The sequence below is a fragment of the Tricharina praecox genome, assembly GCF_024521635.1.
Source record: "Tricharina praecox strain CBS 144465 chromosome Unknown BZA05scaffold_9, whole genome shotgun sequence".
NCBI lineage: Eukaryota > Fungi > Ascomycota > Pezizomycetes > Pezizales > Pyronemataceae > Tricharina > Tricharina praecox.
Genome location: NW_026250411.1, coordinates 247211 through 264459, shown reverse-complemented (window position 1 = coordinate 264459; position 17249 = coordinate 247211). Strand labels below are relative to the sequence as shown.

At 53.8% G+C, this 17249-nt stretch overlaps 2 protein-coding genes across 2 annotated transcripts; both read left to right on the top strand.

Moving 5' to 3' along the window:
* Positions 1–6601: 6601 nt before the first annotated feature.
* Positions 6602–9185, top strand: BZA05DRAFT_268999 (uncharacterized protein). Its single transcript, XM_051480213.1, has 2 exons — positions 6602–7403; positions 7495–9185. The coding sequence occupies exons 1-2, from the start codon at positions 6666–6668 to the stop codon at positions 8959–8961; spliced, it is 2205 nt and encodes a 734-aa protein (XP_051340297.1). The 5' UTR covers positions 6602–6665; the 3' UTR covers positions 8962–9185.
* A 6655-nt stretch (positions 9186–15840) lies between these two features.
* On the top strand, positions 15841–17062 carry BZA05DRAFT_394582 (anticodon-binding protein). The gene is made up of 5 exons (XM_051483343.1): positions 15841–15880; positions 15943–15965; positions 16019–16112; positions 16186–16848; positions 16901–17062. The coding sequence occupies exons 1-5, from the start codon at positions 15878–15880 to the stop codon at positions 16991–16993; spliced, it is 876 nt and encodes a 291-aa protein (XP_051340296.1). The 5' UTR covers positions 15841–15877; the 3' UTR covers positions 16994–17062.
* Positions 17063–17249: the final 187 nt, after the last annotated feature.

Here is a 17249-nt window from a genome sequence, read left to right as displayed (position 1 = left end):
CTTTCAACGATTCCTTGGAAGTTGATCGTGAGTCCTCCGGGCGTCCGATGACGTTCGCCACTTTCACTGCTAGATATACTTATGCGTATCCGTACGAGAGCTGTAGTTAGCCAGTGGGTGGGTTACCTCTAGGCTCTAGGTAGACCGTAGATGATGTCCGTCTGGCCTCGCCGGAGGGGGGCTTTCGAAATAGAGTAGAGCACCTAGGTACGGTTGATCCCCAAATATGTACGATACCTATGGTCTACCTATCGCCATCCACAAGAAAGAAAAAAACACCGATGCTACACGTCTAACATACCCATCCGCCGTCCAACCAACCGACCAACCTGGTCACCGCAAATTCCAATCCCACACCATCGTGAACGAGTACATATGGTAGGTTGGTAGGTTGGCAACATACACAGTCACCAGTGAGGGATTGCTTCTTTGAACTTTCCGGCGTCCGCGGCGAGCATTTCTCCCCCCGCGCACCCCACCAGTTTGCATGCACGTCATCCGGACCCGAATCGCAATCACGAGACGAGGGGGAAATTATTCCGGCGAAGACCCCTCCGCATGATTCCCTCCGGGCCCCTTCCCTTCGCTCCCCCTTCCCTCCGCTTCCGTTGTGTCGCGAATTGGATGAGTGAACGAGTAGATGAAATTTTCAATTCAATTTTTCTTTCCGTGCTTCAAAGATCAAAGTTCAATCGAACGAAGAAAGCATCCATGAATCCATGAACCCTCGTGGCCCGTCGAGCATCTTACATACATGCCCAGTGTCCACCACTATATACGATACAATGCGGTGCACATGTGCCACCGCAAGCAACGCAAGCAACGCAAGCAACGCAAGCAACGCAAGCAACGCAAGCAACCAAGCAACGCAAGCACGCAAAGCAAGTAGACCAGTCAACGAGTTTCAATTCAATCCCCATTCCATTCCACAGGCTACAGACATGAGGCCACAGATCTGAGGCCGCAAGCGGACGACTTCAAAGTTCTCAGTTCTTGCAAATATGATACCGTGTGTACATTACATTACGGTAGGAAGTAATCATCCCGAGGGTGCGGAGCGAATGAAGAGATTTTCTTTGAGCTGGGCACCCTACCTGGTAGGTAGGAAGTATGTAGGAGGTAGGAGGTAGGTAGGTACGCGCGTCTCATGTCTCGTGTGTTCACTGTTCAAAGTTCAAACCAAACGGGAGGGAGAAACATCTGACGGGAGGGAAGGAAGGAGGGGGAAAGGGAAGGGGAATGAGGGATTCGTCCTCCCTTTGCAGCGTTCCTGACGATATGTACCACCTCCCTTCACTCTACCGTAGTAGGTAGAGTACATCGGGTCTAGTCCTTCCTTCCCGCCCAACTGGTACGAAGCTGGAACAGAGGCGGGAGCTCTTTCGGGAGGGAGGGAGTCGGGGACGTGGTACATACGGTACGTTGTGCGTGGTGGTCACTGATTACGTGGTACATGGTAGTTACATGGTACGTGGTATGTATGTGGTACGGACAAACTTCTTCAATGCTCACTCGATTAATCATCATCACCACCACCACCACCACCACCACCACCACCACCACCACCACCAACAACCATCTCAGCCTTACAATTGAAATTACCGAGTGTACTCCCTCCCCCTCCGGGTCTCCGAGCTCGTATGATGTACGTACGTTTCTTGCCGCGGGCCCGCGGCGGTTCCGGGCGGAATGAAACGACCGCCGCGCCCATACCAGCCTACCTATCCTGCCGATTCGTTTTCTACATACATGTGTGCCTACATACATTCGCTATGTGCTCTATTCTGAAAACGTGCTTGCTTGCTTTCGCTTCAGCACTTTTCACTGTGCTTTGGTCAGGTCAGCACTGCCTAGAGGACATAATCTGCGTTGGATTGGAATCACATTGCACTATGACGGCCGGAGTGGACAGTGGACACAACTGAGAGGTTCATATGCTATGGCAAATAACTCTACCGGCGGCCGCCGGAAGAAAGAAAGCGCGAGCGCGAGCAAGCATGAAAGAAATCTGTAAAAAGTGTGATTATGGCCGTTTGATCTAGCATGGGGTGTCTGACATGCCCGGGTGAGGCTACCTACGCCATCTACATACTCTACACACTTGCCTAGGCTGAGTGATTGAGTGGCTTCAACACATTTGCCTACATACATGTGTCTGCTTGCTAGTTTGTAGCCTGTAGGTACATAGCATACTCGACATACATAGGCAGGTTGCATCAAGCCTGCATGGGCCCATGGACCATGAGCCATGGGGGCTCGAAAATCTGCGGCCTCAACAGAGAAAGCGGCAGGCAGGCAAAAAAAAACGCACACCTCGTCACCTCGATTCAGATTCAGCACAGCACGTGCGTGGGTGGTGGAATGCGAGACCATGACCAGACCAGACCACGCCGCCAAAGCCGCTGCTTTCCGATCCATGGATGGCCATGATGATGCCGCCGCCGGCGATGTTGAGGGGGGGCTCCCTTTCCGTGGATCGCCGGAACAAGCCGCTCCTGTTTGTTCGCCGCTCCGCTCCATGCCCGCGCCCGTGTCCGTGTCCGTGTCCCCTTGCATAGAATAGATGGCCATGGCCCACCGTTCGTTCGTCCGTTGAAGTTTTCTTCCGTTCGAGTTTTCTTCCGTCGAAGTTTTTCTTCCGTCATGCACACTGCATGCTGATGCTGCTTCGTGTCTCGTCTGGCGTTCCCGCCGTTCTTGACCACCACCACCACCACCACCACCGACCACCGACCACCGCGGCCCCGCTGACCGCGCACGCCGTAGGTAACTGACTGACTGACTAGTCGCCCCAACGGTCGGGACAGCAAATCCATGTCTCCACCATCCCCCCGGTCCCGGTCCCGGTCATGTCACCACCACCACCACCACCAACTGTTTTCTTTCGCGATTTCCTCCCCCCATCCCATCCATCTATCCCAGCCATCACTCGCTGCTGTCACCGAGTGCTGTTTTCTTCCTTGCATTCCCTCCTCTCTCTCTTGTGTGTCGGCGGCATCGCCAGCTGCATACATAAAAGGAAATATATACAAACTAGAAAAAATAAAAAAAGCTCCGGCGTTCGCAGGCAACGTATGTCGCACGTCGCACGTCGCACGTCGCACGTCGCACGTCCGCCGCTGCATGTATAAACTTTGAAGTTTGCACGCCGTTTCCTCGCGGAGGAGTGACGTGGAGGTGGAGGTGGGTGGAGTCTTTAGGCCTCATCGAGATCCGCACGCATGCTTCACGTATGTGGAGGCACGTTATGCACGGGCTCGGGGTCTGGACGATGATGATGATGCTGATGATGATGATGGCGGCGGTGGTGCTGGTGGCGGAGACATCGTGTTTGCCTACCGTCTCACCGTCTCACCGTCCCACCGTTCGTGCGCGGCCAGCCAGCCCGCCCGTCCAGATCACGAAGGAAACGCACTTTCCATACATATCATAAATACATACTCGCAGTGCATACTGGTACTCTACATACCTACATGGGCTGCATCGATGACTGTCAGCATACGGTGGGTAAGTACTCATGTACATACCATCCATATGCCCTCATGTCGACGAGGCGCCTCTCCTTTCTTCGAACCACAAACAGCAGCCGCCCCTGCTTTTTTCCGCGTCCCGACGATGTAGCCGGAGCATCCACGGTCTCGTGGATCTTGATGCCTCAATCGGCGAGTTCCCGGACTGTTTGCCTCGCGCGAGTCGCGACGTGCCCCTCGCCTTCCCCCTCGCCCCTTCCCTCCCCCTCTCCCTCTGCTTCTGCCTCCCCATCTCCCTCTCAGCGATTCGTGTCGTAGGAGAACATCCTGAAAGCGCTAGGCACTCACTCACTCTAGAGCTCGGGGGGGAGTACATACGGCGTATCCGCACAAATTGAGTTCTGCCTCCCTCCCTCCTGAGTGGTGGGTGCTGTGTGGTGGGTGCTGTGTGGTGCTGTATGATCTGTATGGATATGTATGGATATGTACGTGCCATGCAACGCCAATAAAACCATCCATCGGAGCTGTATGTGTGTAGAGTATGTGTGTGTTGTCAAGCTCCAAAACCCGCGTGGGAAGAGGCGGGGGGGTAATGCTAGTACATATAGTGGTTAGGACGGTAGGAGACATGTGAGACAGGCATGGTCTGTGGATGGATGGGATCGAGAGAGCAAAGCTGCCTGCAAGTAAACCCCTAATTGATCCCGCCCGCCCCCACTCCGCCCCGACACAGACACACACATCATACACACAACTGATACATACCGTACAGACATACAAACTCGACACTCCACTCCACTCCACTCCACTCTATTAGATCTACTATCATAAAGTAAATACTTCCTCAGTTAGCAACATCTCTGCCTATCCATATGTCTGTCTCTCTGCCCTTTTGCCCTTCTGCCTGCCCGCCCGTCTTTTTGCCCGCGTGCCTGCCTACCTGCCTGCCTACCTTTCTGCCGGCGGACTGCTTCCGTCCAGAGCGAGCGAGCGGCCGAATCGTGAATGGCTACTAGTAGGAAACCCCCAATGATACCGATCTGTGTCAAAACCAATGTCGTAAAGTGAGTTGGAATTTAGAAAACGATCGAGATGCCGCGCATTCGCTCGGTCTCCGATCTTTTCTTCATGCCCGTGGGTCCCCCCCGCGCCTATCTACTCTATATCGAACGCCTACACGCCCCACCCCACTCCACTCCACTCCACTCCACGCATCCGCACAGGCATATGTCCTGTGTATCTTTGAAGCAATGCCCTGCAAAAAACGGCGGGTTTTGGATGTGTGACGTGAGGCATGGAGTCTGGAGTACCGTACCTACTACCGTAGGTACTATATGTATTACCTATGGATCATGGAGTCATGGACTTCTTTCCGCCTGCAAATAGCGAGACGAACTAGCGTGCCGGTGCGGTACTGTGGCCGCAGGCCGTGCGGTTTTGCGGCCTGCGGCCTGCGGGAGAGGAGGTTGCCGTTCGGTTTCTCGCTTGTGGATGGATGGATGGAAAATCGTGAGGATATATGTGTGTATGTAAGTGGGTATATAGGTCGGTATGTATAGCACGGACTTCGTCTGCCTGGAAGTACTTGGTTATCTTCTCCATGGGTATGAGCCTATGAGGTACCTGTGTATGTACCTATCTGGGCGCTGACCGAGTGAAGCATGGAGTAGGTACATAACTTATGTACATACCCAATGTACTCTCCATACAAGCCCTCTCATGCTTCATCCAGCCAAAGCTCTGTATCCATCGACATCTCTAGCCCGTTGAAGCCCCCAGACTCCCGGTATTCTCCCTAGAGTCGCATCCGACCACAACGGATCTCTGTATGCCTTCTTTCTTCCAGGCATTCCGATCCGTAAACTGCCCTTCGTTGGGTTACATATCTACCACTACATACGGAGTAGGTAGGTACATACTTCATACTTCATGGTGGTGGAACAAGGCAGCATTCCAGCACCACTTCCTTCCTCCTCCGTCCGGTCTCACTCGGAAAACCTCGTGCGGCTTTCCACCCCTCAATCCAAACCATCCAGACCATCCAGACCATCCTCCGCGGCGGCCAGGCCTTCCTTTAGCCAGCCCGACATCGACCAATCGACTTCGGACAATTCATACTATCATATTCCGGGAAGGATCAAAGGGCTTGCCATCTCTTCCCTGTCTTCTTTCTTCTCTGTCTCCTTCTTTTCTTCTTTGCATCCGGCTTCTCTTTCCTGCCCTTCTTCTTGCATTCGGCGGCCCCACCTGTTCATACTCGCTTTCTCCACCACTCCACTGTCTCTCCTTGCCGGCCGTTTGTCGTTGTTTGCGTGGAGGATTGAGAGAGACAGAGAGATTGTGTGTGTGTGGTAACTAGTCGACTACAGACGGTGTGTGTGTCTGTTCGACGGTACCGCCCCGCCGCCGCGTCTTACCTATACACACATCCATACATCTACACATATAGAGTGCTTGGTCCAGGATTGCCATCAGCAAAACCCGTCCAGCCACGACCTGCATGCCGCATGCAACAACCAACAACCCGTCCAATCGAAGACAAAGACAACGACACACTCGCAGCGGACGAGGGCCCCGAAAGGCCTCTGTTTCGAAGGCAACGAAGCGCCGTTGCTGTTGTTGCTGCTGTTGTGTGTGAGTGGGTGTGTGTGTGTCTGCGGGAGATCTTCGAATACGCTCTGAGGAGATCAGAAGAGGAGGCCCGGTCGAGCACCGCGCAGCAGTTGCTGGCTGGCTGGCTGATAGGGAAGACGAAACGAAAAGCAGAAAATCAGCAGCAGGAGGCGGCGCGGCGCGCGGGGGGAACGGGACTTTGTGGCCTTTAGTTCTCTTTTCCCGACTGGAATTTCTTTCCGCGAGATAGTTATCTCTTCTTCTCCTACGACGCTGCTGCTACCTCTAGTGGCTACATACTTGGATATTTTTTTCTTCTTCTTTCCCGTATACTCTACACGCCGCTTTTTCTCGCACTCACTCTCTATCACTCTCTATCACTCACTTCAATCTATCCCTCTTTCATCTGTTCCTGTTACTCTATCTATCTCTCTTTCTCTCTCTTTTTTTGTGTTCTCGCTTTTAGGGATTTATTTTCTCATTTAGAACGGTCAAAGCGGGAGACCGCCCCCCCCCCCCCCCCCCTCACACCCCCCAGAGTTAAGCCAAGAACGAGGCGCCTCCAACCAGCGGCTGGGAATCATGCCGACAACTACAGCACCACATCCACGTCCAGCTGCCCCTACACCGACAGCAGCAGCAGCAGCAGCAGCAGCAACCACAGCAACACCTGCGGGGCAGCAGCATCGTGGCTTCTTGTCGTTCAGAACTACTTTCAACTTCTTCAAATACACGAGCAGGGCTACTCCGCCTCGTCGCGACTTAATCGGCCCTTCACCATCAGCGGTAGCAGCTGTAGCAACCCAAGCTTCCGTCTACAACTACTCGGTTCCCCTGATAGCTGAAGAAGAGTACGACAAACAATCCCACGAAAACAATCAGATTGCTCTACTGCCAACATCACCCGCCAGATCCGGTGCCGAGTCCGTCCTTGACAGTCAGTCGTACCGTAGCTCGCAATACCACCAACACCACCTCCATCACCACCACCACTCGACCAACACCTTTGAGGGGTTCGGGAGACCGCGTAGAGACACATTGAGGTCCCCAACACCGAACGGAACTACATCGGAATTCAGAGATATGAATGCAGGTGCTCTCATCGTTGCGCCGGGCTCGCGGTCGGGCCTGAGCGAGCTCGAACGCCCAAAGTCCAACACCGACAAGCAGAGTTCATCCTCGGCTGGGGGTAAGAAGACGGCTGCCAAGCTGCGGATGGCTTTGAGTCTGCTGCGACGCAAGAGCAATCAGAACCTACGCAAGGCCTATGTCGAGCCCGTCGACGAGACGGCTGAAGGTTGGAACACGTTTAATAATGCTGTGGGTGCAAACTTCTAGGCGTCACTGTCGTCGCTTCCCTCTTGTTTTCCGGATCATGGAATGTTGACGGTTGCTCGTTCGCTCGCTTCAGGACTCGCTTCATGAACCCGACTTTGAACCGGGTCGTCTTGTCCCCCAACCTGCCGGACGAAGGGGCAGCACTACCAAGTCTCATGGCTTTAAGTTCATGCTTCCGGCACGAAGCAGCAGCCGTGCCATCCTCACCAAGCCCAGACGCGAAGACCAACCGAGGCGAGCCACGCTTGCAAGCATCAGCATCGTCCCTAGCAAAGATGTTCCTGGCGATAACTTGAATGGGGTTCACTCGCGACCCAGAAGCAGCCAGTCAACGCTGCCGGGCGAGAACTTGGCTGCCGACGAACCAGGCGACGACAGCATCTTCACCCGTGAGAGTGCCGCTTTCGTGGGAGGCGGAGCATCCAGCCCGACGGCCGGTGGCCTCTTCCCCCGGCCTGCGAGCCTGCAGAGGCACTGGAGCGATGGGCTGCGGAAACAAGGTGAGGGGGCTGCAGAACGGAAACCGACTCCGGCAAACGATAGTGTTGGCATCAGCCTCGGGATCACGCCGAGAATTCGCCAGGGCAGCCAGGATCCGGACCGTATCAGGCCCTTGAGCTTCGGGGGTATATCGAACGGGTACGGAAACATGAGGATCACTGAGGCTGCAGCTCTCGAGGTTCGGGTCAACGAGCTGGAATCGCAGGTGTCGGATCTCCGCACCATCATCGCCGATGCGAACTGGCCGCCCCGTACGGGGTCGATGCCATTCGACGGGAGTGTGCTTCACTCCTCGCCTTCGCATTCGTTCTCAAGACCGGACTCGGACACTGCTGTAGCTCCGGATGAGTCGATCCACCGCTACGAACATATGAGCCACAGGGGTTCGCTCGGTGCTCGCGACCGTACGCTCTCGGCACTGGAAGGCTTCATGCCCGACGGCGAGAACAAACGTAACACGCTATCCACGATCCGTGCACCCCGCCGTGCCAGCATGCGAAGCATCAGCGAGTCTCCGCACTCGGTTAGCACGACGGAGTACAACGGGGTCGTGGCAATGGTCAAGCGGGAGCAAAAGGCACGGAAACGCTTGGAGCAGCAGGTTGCAACCCTGCAGGAGCAGATGGCCGCCGTCCTCCACCGCCAACTCATCTCGGAGTCCACAAGCCGTAGCCCAACGATGCTGGATTCTCGCTTCAGCTCGCATCTGCATCGGAAGACCAGCAGCGAGGTGCCGACTCCCGACATCACGCCGCCGTCTTCCAGGAGCGCTGTGAGGCAGAGCAGACAGAGCATGAACATGTTCACCAGCTTTGACAGCCACGACGCCAGCTCGGATTGCGACGAGGATGAGGAGGAGGACGACGACGACGAGGCCCCTAACTACTATGGCCAGCACGAGTCCTGGCGGACGCCTACCGAGGAGAGGGGGAACCCCCTCGATGGCCCGCGCGGTGATGATGCGTTTGGAGACGCATTGTCCAGCTTTGCACCCGCCCAGGGAAGGACATTGAGTCTGAGCAGACTGACGAGGGCGTGATGATGGCGGACGCGCCAAACACCAACACTTAATCATGATTACTATGGACATATGCACACGGATACGACACCACTCTATGCTACGCTACGACCGACGACATTTTATGGAATATACGTGTCAGTTTTTACTTGCTTTTCTTTCTTCTTGTACAGCTGGATTCCTACTACTATTACATCCCTTTTTTTGTTTGGATACCCTTCCTTCCTTGCTTGCTTCTTACTTCTTGCTTCTTGCTTCTGGAGCCTTGGGGTTGTTTTATTTTATACGGCGCGATTTTTTCCGGGTCCCTTTTCTTGCTTGATTTTTTATCATCACTTGCATTCTGGAGTTAATGTGTGCAGGCGTGCGTGTGTTGGCTTTTTTTATGGGGTCTGTTTTTTGTGTCTGTTTCTGTCTGTTTCTTGTCCCGGGGGGTTTTTATAGCCTTTTATTTTTCCCATTTCTCCTTTTACTTCGCATTTTCTTTTCGTTCTTCGTTTTTCCTTGATTTTTTATGCTCACATGAGCAAAAGTTTGATCGGATGGGGGGTTTCCCGGTGGGTGGGTCTTTGTTTTTAATGGGGCTGGGGTGAGCCTTAGACAGCATTTATTTGCCGGTTATTTTTTTAACGGCGGCTCTGATTGATGGGGTTTATGATATTATGGATTTGATGGATTTGATGGGGGTGGATATCACAGGATATGAGGGGTGGGATCTGAGGGGCGGGAAAGGGGGGGAGGGAGGGGAGTGCGGTTATGGGCGTGATGTTGCATCATGCCAGGAGGGTAGAGTATGCTATTTGTGTTTGTGTTTGTGGGGTGAAAGGGGAAGGGAAGGAATGGAAGGAGTAGGAATAGGTAGGAATAGGAATAGGCAGGAATAAAAATCCGATCAACATAACCTGCATATGAGCACTGAGCACTGGGCATTGAGCACTGGGCAGATGTCTTGGTGGGCACTGAGAAGTTAGAATAGCTGATAAGAAAAACCTAGATACGTGTGAAACGGAATTCAAAACCACACTCCTACTATCTACCTCAGTGTTCTCGCTACTAATAGGGCAGTTTGACTGGCCAGTCCAGCCTTACCTCCATATCGGCACCCGCAGTCTCAACTCGAGACTCGAGACGGAGCCAGTTTGGGGGGGAGACGAGTACAGTACAATGCAGTATCACTTTATTGAGATAAGGCATACCTACGGCACTGTCGATCGAGCTACATGTCGATGAGCACTGCGCCGTGTGTCTCCTCAACATGGCTAGGTGGGTAGGTAGATCATAGATGGCTATGGTGTCGACGCAGGAGACCAGGAGACTAGGAGGCGGGGCCGGACTCGGCACAGCGCATCTCACCACAGAGCCGGCAGGCCGGGGGCTGTCCAGGAGGGGCGAGGCCGAGTAACTGCATCCTCCGAAGGCTCCGAAGCGATCTCGTCGGTCTGCCTACCTCGTACCTACAGCAGCAACACGATGCCACCAGTGACCGGGCGAGGGAGGGCTAGATGGTGGGTGCAACAAGCGAAACGAACACAGAGGCGATCCCCCTCCCTCCATCCCTCCATCCCTCCATCCCTCCCCTCTGAGCCTGATTCCGATCCTGAGCCCGATCCCGAGTCCTCGCCAGAGCCTTGGGCTTCACCTGAGTTTGGTGGCGGACCTGCTGTAGACCGGTAGTTATCTCTCCGCACACCTGCGCAGCATTGGACAGCCGGGCTTCCGGGCTGTCGGGCTGTCGAACTGTCGGGCTGCTGGACTGCCGGATGCCCGCGAGGCTGTGCTGTTGCGGGGCGAGCAGCGAGGCGTATAAGGCGTACATACAAAGCTCTCAACACTCAACACCTTTGCGAGGATACCGGTGAGAGAGGGAAGCGAGTTCTAGAACAGCCTTGTCCCCTGGAGGGTCGTGGTGGCTGCAGTGGGGGTGGATGTGAAACCGCGCACAAGGCGAGGCGGCGGCGGGGGGGGGGGGGGGGGGGTGGGAGGAGGGGAGGTGAGAATTGGTGATTGAGACGTGGCGGCGGTGGAGAGGGCTTTCAGGGTGGGGGGCAGTTGTTGAGGCGAGGCGTGTGGCGGTGTGCGAGAGCCCATAGCTACTGCCCAGGAATAGTAGTAAGTAGCCAGCACGCCGACGAAGATGAATAGCCAGCTCAGTTGTAGTTGTTGTAGTTGTTGTAGTTATTGTAGTTATTCGGTCTGTTCGGGGCCGTGCTTCTTCCAAGCTCATGCTTCTTCCAAGCTTCCTCTTCTTCCAGGCTCCGTTCCGGAGCACGGTTAACATCAGTGATCCAACACTCCTCGTTTGGCCATTGTATGTATCCCCCTCATCTTCCCACTCGTCCCGTCCGCCTCCGCCTTCGCTGCAGCCATGGGAGCACCTGGGTTTGTACTTCATATGGTCGTAGTGGCTTCATTCATTCTACTCTCAACAGGGCAAGATAGGGACTTCCAAGACGGTCAAGTCAGTGGGATACACTGGTTTTTCCTGGCAAGATATTGTGGAAGTGGAATCACGAAGGAGACGATGTGGAACGTGAATTGGAATTGGAGGTTCTGGCAAATGGCCCGTGGCGGCGAACCACCACCTATGATCGCGATGAGGCACGATACAGCATTTGAATTATTCCACCATCCGCATGCATATATCCGTAGCCAGTTCCTGGACCACATCATTGCCATCCTAGAAAATACGAAATAAAAAACAAAGCACACAGCAAGAACCCTTTTTCCCATACCCAACTAGCTAACTACGACTAAGATGTAACCCCATCTACCAATCCTGCACTTCCAACTCCCCACAGACACTAACAGCTTCCTAAATGCCCCCCGTCAGAAAAAATCCTTCTCCCGAGTGTGTATGCATCGGCTGCATCGTGACGCGAACAGTATATAGATGATGGTGTAGATAGTAGGTGTTAGGCAAGCGACTTAGCCAAAGGGTTGGGATCGTTCGGTTTTCCCAGCGTTGCCGTCGTATCGTATCGTATCCGGAGATTCGTCGTCTCCCCCCTCTCTCACACATGCCCTCTTCCCTCGCCTCCAATTTTTTGTTGCATAAATAGGTATGCCCATGTGGCTAAGATATACACGATATCCAGTAGCCAATACAAGATGTGGGCCATCAATGCATTTCCCTTGGTGAGTGGCGAACTCAATCGTAGCCTGTAATGCCGACTTGACTGGCGAAGGCTGTCGAGACGCTACGGACATCGTCGTCGAGGTCGCGACGGCCGAGGCCAACGCCACCCATGACTGACGAGCCGCCGAAAACGCTGCCTTCGGCGCCGGTCTTGTACCCGCCGGTCAGGTCGCGACCGCTCTCGACGTAACGCTTCAGGCGGTCGCTCTGGGAGAGACTTGTGTGCTTGCCCAGATCAGTCTGTGTAATGGAGCCGGTAGTCAAGTCGGTGGAGACAGACGCGGCGGAGGATGGGAGCATGACACCGCCATTGTCGGTGCCGGTGCGACCGGGGAGAGTGGGCCAGCTGTCCATATTGAAGCCACGGAACATGGGGGGAAACGCAGAGGTGACGGCGGCCGAGTGGATGGAGGACACGTCGTCGGGGATATAGCCGATGACCGAACCGGAATCATTGTACTCGGTGGCTGGCCTGTTGCTTGCCTTCGTAGTCGGCAGATTGGCCGGGTTCGTGGCTGGGCCAATGCCACCGGGAAGTCTGGATCCAGTGATGGTTCCGTTTGCTGGGGTCTGGTAGGCCATCTGGTAACGCTGGGGTCCACGGTAAGTCTGGCGAGGCCGAGAAAACTGGACCATAGAGACCTGCAGGTTACTTAGAGCACCCTCAACCAAGCAATTCTTCTCCTTGAAGTGCATGAGAAGATAATGCCACAGAGGATGTTTGCTGAGCACCTTCGGATTACCCAGGACGACCAACCCGAACTTGGCACGAGTGAGGGCAACGTTAAGACGGCGGGGATCGTTCAAGAAACCAATTCCCTGATGGTCATTGGATCGGACACAGGACAGAACGATGTAATCCTTCTCACGTCCCTGGAATGCATCGACCGAAGCAACCTCAATCTCTTTGTAGAGTTCCTTGCGGAGGGAGCCATTGGTTTGCATGGACGACACAATGTACGAACGTTGTCCCTCATACGGAGTGATGATACCGATTTGAGAAGGCTGGACACCGGCCTTGAAGAAACGCGTAATAATCTTCTCGCATGCGGATGCCTCGGTCCTGTTGAGATAAGAAGTACCGCTGGCGCTGATCTCTTCGTTGCCAACATTACTCCAGAACATCATAGGCGCATCGGCGACAGGCCAGGGGAAATCAACGTTTCTCCTGAGACGTTCCTGCGTAGTCACACCATTCTGAAGACTGCCTTCGTAGAACATGTTGCTCGGGAATTCCGACAAACAAGGATGCATACGATACTGGACATTCAAACGGATTGGCTGGCAACCGAGAATGACCAAACGTTCGAAGAGCGATTGGTGAAGACCGGCACGGGCGGCTTTCTTGTTCATGATGACGGGTCCGAGCTGTTGGTGATCGCCAACTAAGACAACTTGCTTGCAACCAAGCACCAAGGGGATCATGCATTCCGGCTCCGCTGCTTGTGTGCTCTCGTCAATAAGGACGGTCCGGAACTTCAGCTTCGACAGCCTCGGGTCTCCAGCTCCCACACAAGTACAGCAGATGACGTCGGCATTGTGCAAGATCTCGCGCTCGGCGTTACGGGTGAGGTGTTTGAACTTCTTCTCGTCTTGAGACGAAAGTTCACCAAGTTCGTTCTTCAGTTGTCCAAGCTTGACAAGCTCTACGTTCGTGTCGTTCAGGCGGACTTGCTCGTGCAGCGACAAGAACGATACCTGTGATTCGACATCTTCACGGGACTTGGCTGTCAAACGTACAACCTTGAGGCCGGTTCTGTGGATCTTTTCCGTCAACTGATCGACGGCGACGTTGGAGGGCGCACATACAAGCACCTGAGAACCACTGGACCTAGCAAGATGGAACACGATGGTTGCAGAGGTGACCGTTTTACCGGTTCCAGGGGGTCCTTGGATAAGCGACAGCGGCTTCTGCAGAACGCTCTTGACTGCATTGACTTGACTGACGTTCAACTCCGGCAGACCGGGAACCGAGAAGCGCCTTGGAATCGCAGTCTTCAGAGGTGCAGCAGCTACCTCATGACCCAACAAGCGATGGTAGATGTATCCACTAACACTCATCTCATCGACAGCGAAGCTCTTCATGGCCAATTGCATCCTGTCGAAACTGGTGGCCTTCCAGACGTAATCTGCGCAGAAAGCCTGGGTGCAGTCGGTGGGGACTTGTTTATCGCTGGCGTTCCTCCTGAGCTCGATAGTAACTTCGTCGCTCTGGTTGTTGGGAATCTTCATAACGTAGCCGACGCCTTCCCAGTGTCCTCTGAGCTCTCCGACATAACGCAGACGCATCTCGTCGCCAACCGCAAGCTTGACATCGCCGAGCTCAAGCTTGGGGAGAACAAAGGAAGCCAAGTGCTTGTTGTTCAACCCAATATCCCAACGCACAACGAGGTTGTCCTGGCTCTGAGCCTCTTTCAACTTGCGATCGTAGTCCGCTTCGATTTTCACAAGCGGTCCGAAGATATTCTGGTACTGGTACGCGTCGTCGTAGCGCAGCATGACATGTGCTGGTTCGTCGTCCACACCAGCGCCCTTCTCCAGATCGGCAATGGTAGCGTTCGAGTTATCCTTCCATAACTCCTCCAATTTTCCTATCATTTGAGGAGATAGATGACGAGCCCTAAGCTGTTCGGCGTCCGACGGGGTCGAAACGAGCCACGGTAGAAAAGAGCGATCCTCGATCAACGGTTGCCACCTGTGTGTATCCCAATTCATATCTTTGTTGGACGGCGCGGCTGCGCAGGGCTGACGGCAGAGCAGGACGACGACAGTGTCGGACTTTGCCGGAATAAAACCCAGGATGAAAACATTCTTGGTTCCACAGTTGTAGCATTCCAGGGTGGTCTCTCCGAGAGCGGACTGATGGTGAAGGCAAACTTCCTATAGTTGAATCAGCATCTAGACGATAGGTCGGCGGGGGTGTCAGGTCACGCCTACCTTGTGGCGAGCGCGCACAAGATGATTGATGATATGGGAGGAAGAGGTGTTGCCACGAGCGCTGCAGAACCATTTGTTGCAGATCAAGCACTTGACCACGCAAGACGGCGAGTGGATTCCACAGTATGCACAAGCATGAGCGGGAAGCTCAGTGTCGTCAACCGGGATCAAGCCATCCTCTTCGCCGTAGTTGCGGTCGCCGAGCGCGGAGCCACCGACAGGTACACTAACTAAGCTGAGGGTATCGTCTATCGTGTCTTCGTCGTCATCGTGGCGCCTTGCTTTGAGATCGTAGACTGACGATGTCTCGACAGTGGAGGCACTGTCGTCGAAGTGGTTACCTGCCGCCAAATTAGAATACAGGTACCTACCACGGTGGCAATGTAGAAGGAAGTACCGAGATGGGTAAAGGAGCCGTCCATGGTCCCAAAGAGTAGGTACGCTATGTGTCGCAGATGTGTTGTGAGGAATGGAGGAGTGGAGTTCGTAGGTCCGGAGGTGTCCAACCAACCTCAAAACCACAGGTGGGGCGGTGGGGCGGGAGGGAAATTGTGTTGCAAGAGAAGGGAGAGGACAGAGTTCCGGGATTGGGATACTTTTAGAAAATTCTGTGGAATATGTATTAAATTCACAGGCTGTAAATCGTGAACGTGAAACGCGGTGGGGTAGTAGAGTTGAGTTCGGTGAAGGTTGAAATGTTGCTCTTCGCTTGATGCTTGCTCTGCTTTGCTAAAGACCCTTTCCCCACCATCCTTGCGATTAGTTTACCCGGACGATCTATCGATACGGAATTTCCCAGCAGAAAAAAACAGAATACTTGAGCCTCTCATTCACTAACACTTCTCCCCACCACACACAGCAATAATGGTACGTCGAATCGAGTTGAAGATGCGGATTATGGTTGCCATGCTAACTGCAACTGCTTATAGATTCGCCGGAATGCACGCGAAAGGTATCAACATGTGGCGCTCCCCGCACTGAACGTCGACGGTGCTAATTATGTAGGCGCGACTTCCTCTACCGCAAGCAGCTCGAGCTTCAGAATGCGCAGGTTGCAGAAAAGCGAGCGAAATTGAAGGCAGCGCTTGCCAGTGGAAAGGTATGCCCATGTTGCGCAATTCCGCTCCTTGATATACGGACAGGCTCTGATCACTGAGTGCCAAACTTTCTAGCCATTGCAAAAAGACATTGCCGATGATGCGCAGCTTCGAAAAGACTTCAAGTACGACGAATCGCAGCTGGAAGGCGACGAGGCCTTTGTAGACGACGAGTACGATGCGCTGTCGGGAATCGTGGACCCTAAAATCATCATCACGACGTCTCGCGACCCGTCGTCCCGTCTAATGCAGTTCGCCAAAGAAATCCGTCTTCTCCTACCGAACTCTATACGCCTGAACCGTGGAAACACAGTCCTTCCCACGCTGTGCCAGTCCTGTCACTCTACATCAACATCGGACCTTGTTCTGCTGCACGAGCACAGAGGTACGCCGACGTCGATCACGATTTCGCACTTTCCTCACGGTCCGACAGCCATGTTCTCCCTCCACAACGTTGTTCTCCGCCACGACATCCCAGATAGCGCAAAAGGAACTGTCAGTGAGAGTTACCCTCATCTGATCTTCGAGGGATTCACTACGCCACTGGGAAAGAGGGTGGTTACCATGCTGAAGCATCTGTTTCCACCGAGGGAGGCTGCCAAGATGAACGAGGGAAGCAGAGTGATCACTTTCGCGTTAACGGACGGCGACTACATCAGCGTGAGACACCACGTGTACGTCAGGACCGGATACAAGAGTGTGGAACTCGCCGAGGTCGGTCCACGGATGGAGATGAAGGTAAATGCCCACCAGTCCCATAACAGCCCGATCGGGTACTAATAATTTACAGCTCTTCGAAATTCGCCTCGGTACAGTAGACAACAAGGATGCGGACTACGAGTGGCGACTGGCAAACTACACCAGGTATGTTTTTTTTCTATGATGGTTACGGGTGATACGTTGTAATGGTGCTAACCTGCATGTTTCTTAGAACTGCGAGAAAGAGGGATTTGATGTAATGCTCTATTTATACACTATGAGCATCAAAATTTGGGCATGGAGTTTGGGTGTCTTTTGTATATTTGGTTGTGTTTTGCTCATCACCGTTTCTACCTTGATAATATAGAAACCCAAAGTTAAACGGCATCCAAGTTTCCTCGGTATGGTGTCTTCATATAGTATCAATCGAAGCGTCATAT

Bases quoted from the DNA above. Each gene is read 5' to 3' on its own strand.
- BZA05DRAFT_394582 (XM_051483343.1), top strand. The intron at 15,966-16,018 runs GTATCAACATGT...CTAATTATGTAG, and splicing joins CGCCGGAATGCACGCGAAAG to GCGCGACTTCCTCTACCGCA. The intron at 16,113-16,185 runs GTATGCCCATGT...CAAACTTTCTAG, and splicing joins CAGCGCTTGCCAGTGGAAAG to CCATTGCAAAAAGACATTGC.
- BZA05DRAFT_268999 (XM_051480213.1), top strand. From the start codon at position 6,666: ATGCCGACAACTACAGCACCACATCCACGTCCAGCTGCCCCTACACCG. The intron at 7,404-7,494 runs GTGGGTGCAAAC...CGCTCGCTTCAG, and splicing joins GGAACACGTTTAATAATGCT to GACTCGCTTCATGAACCCGA.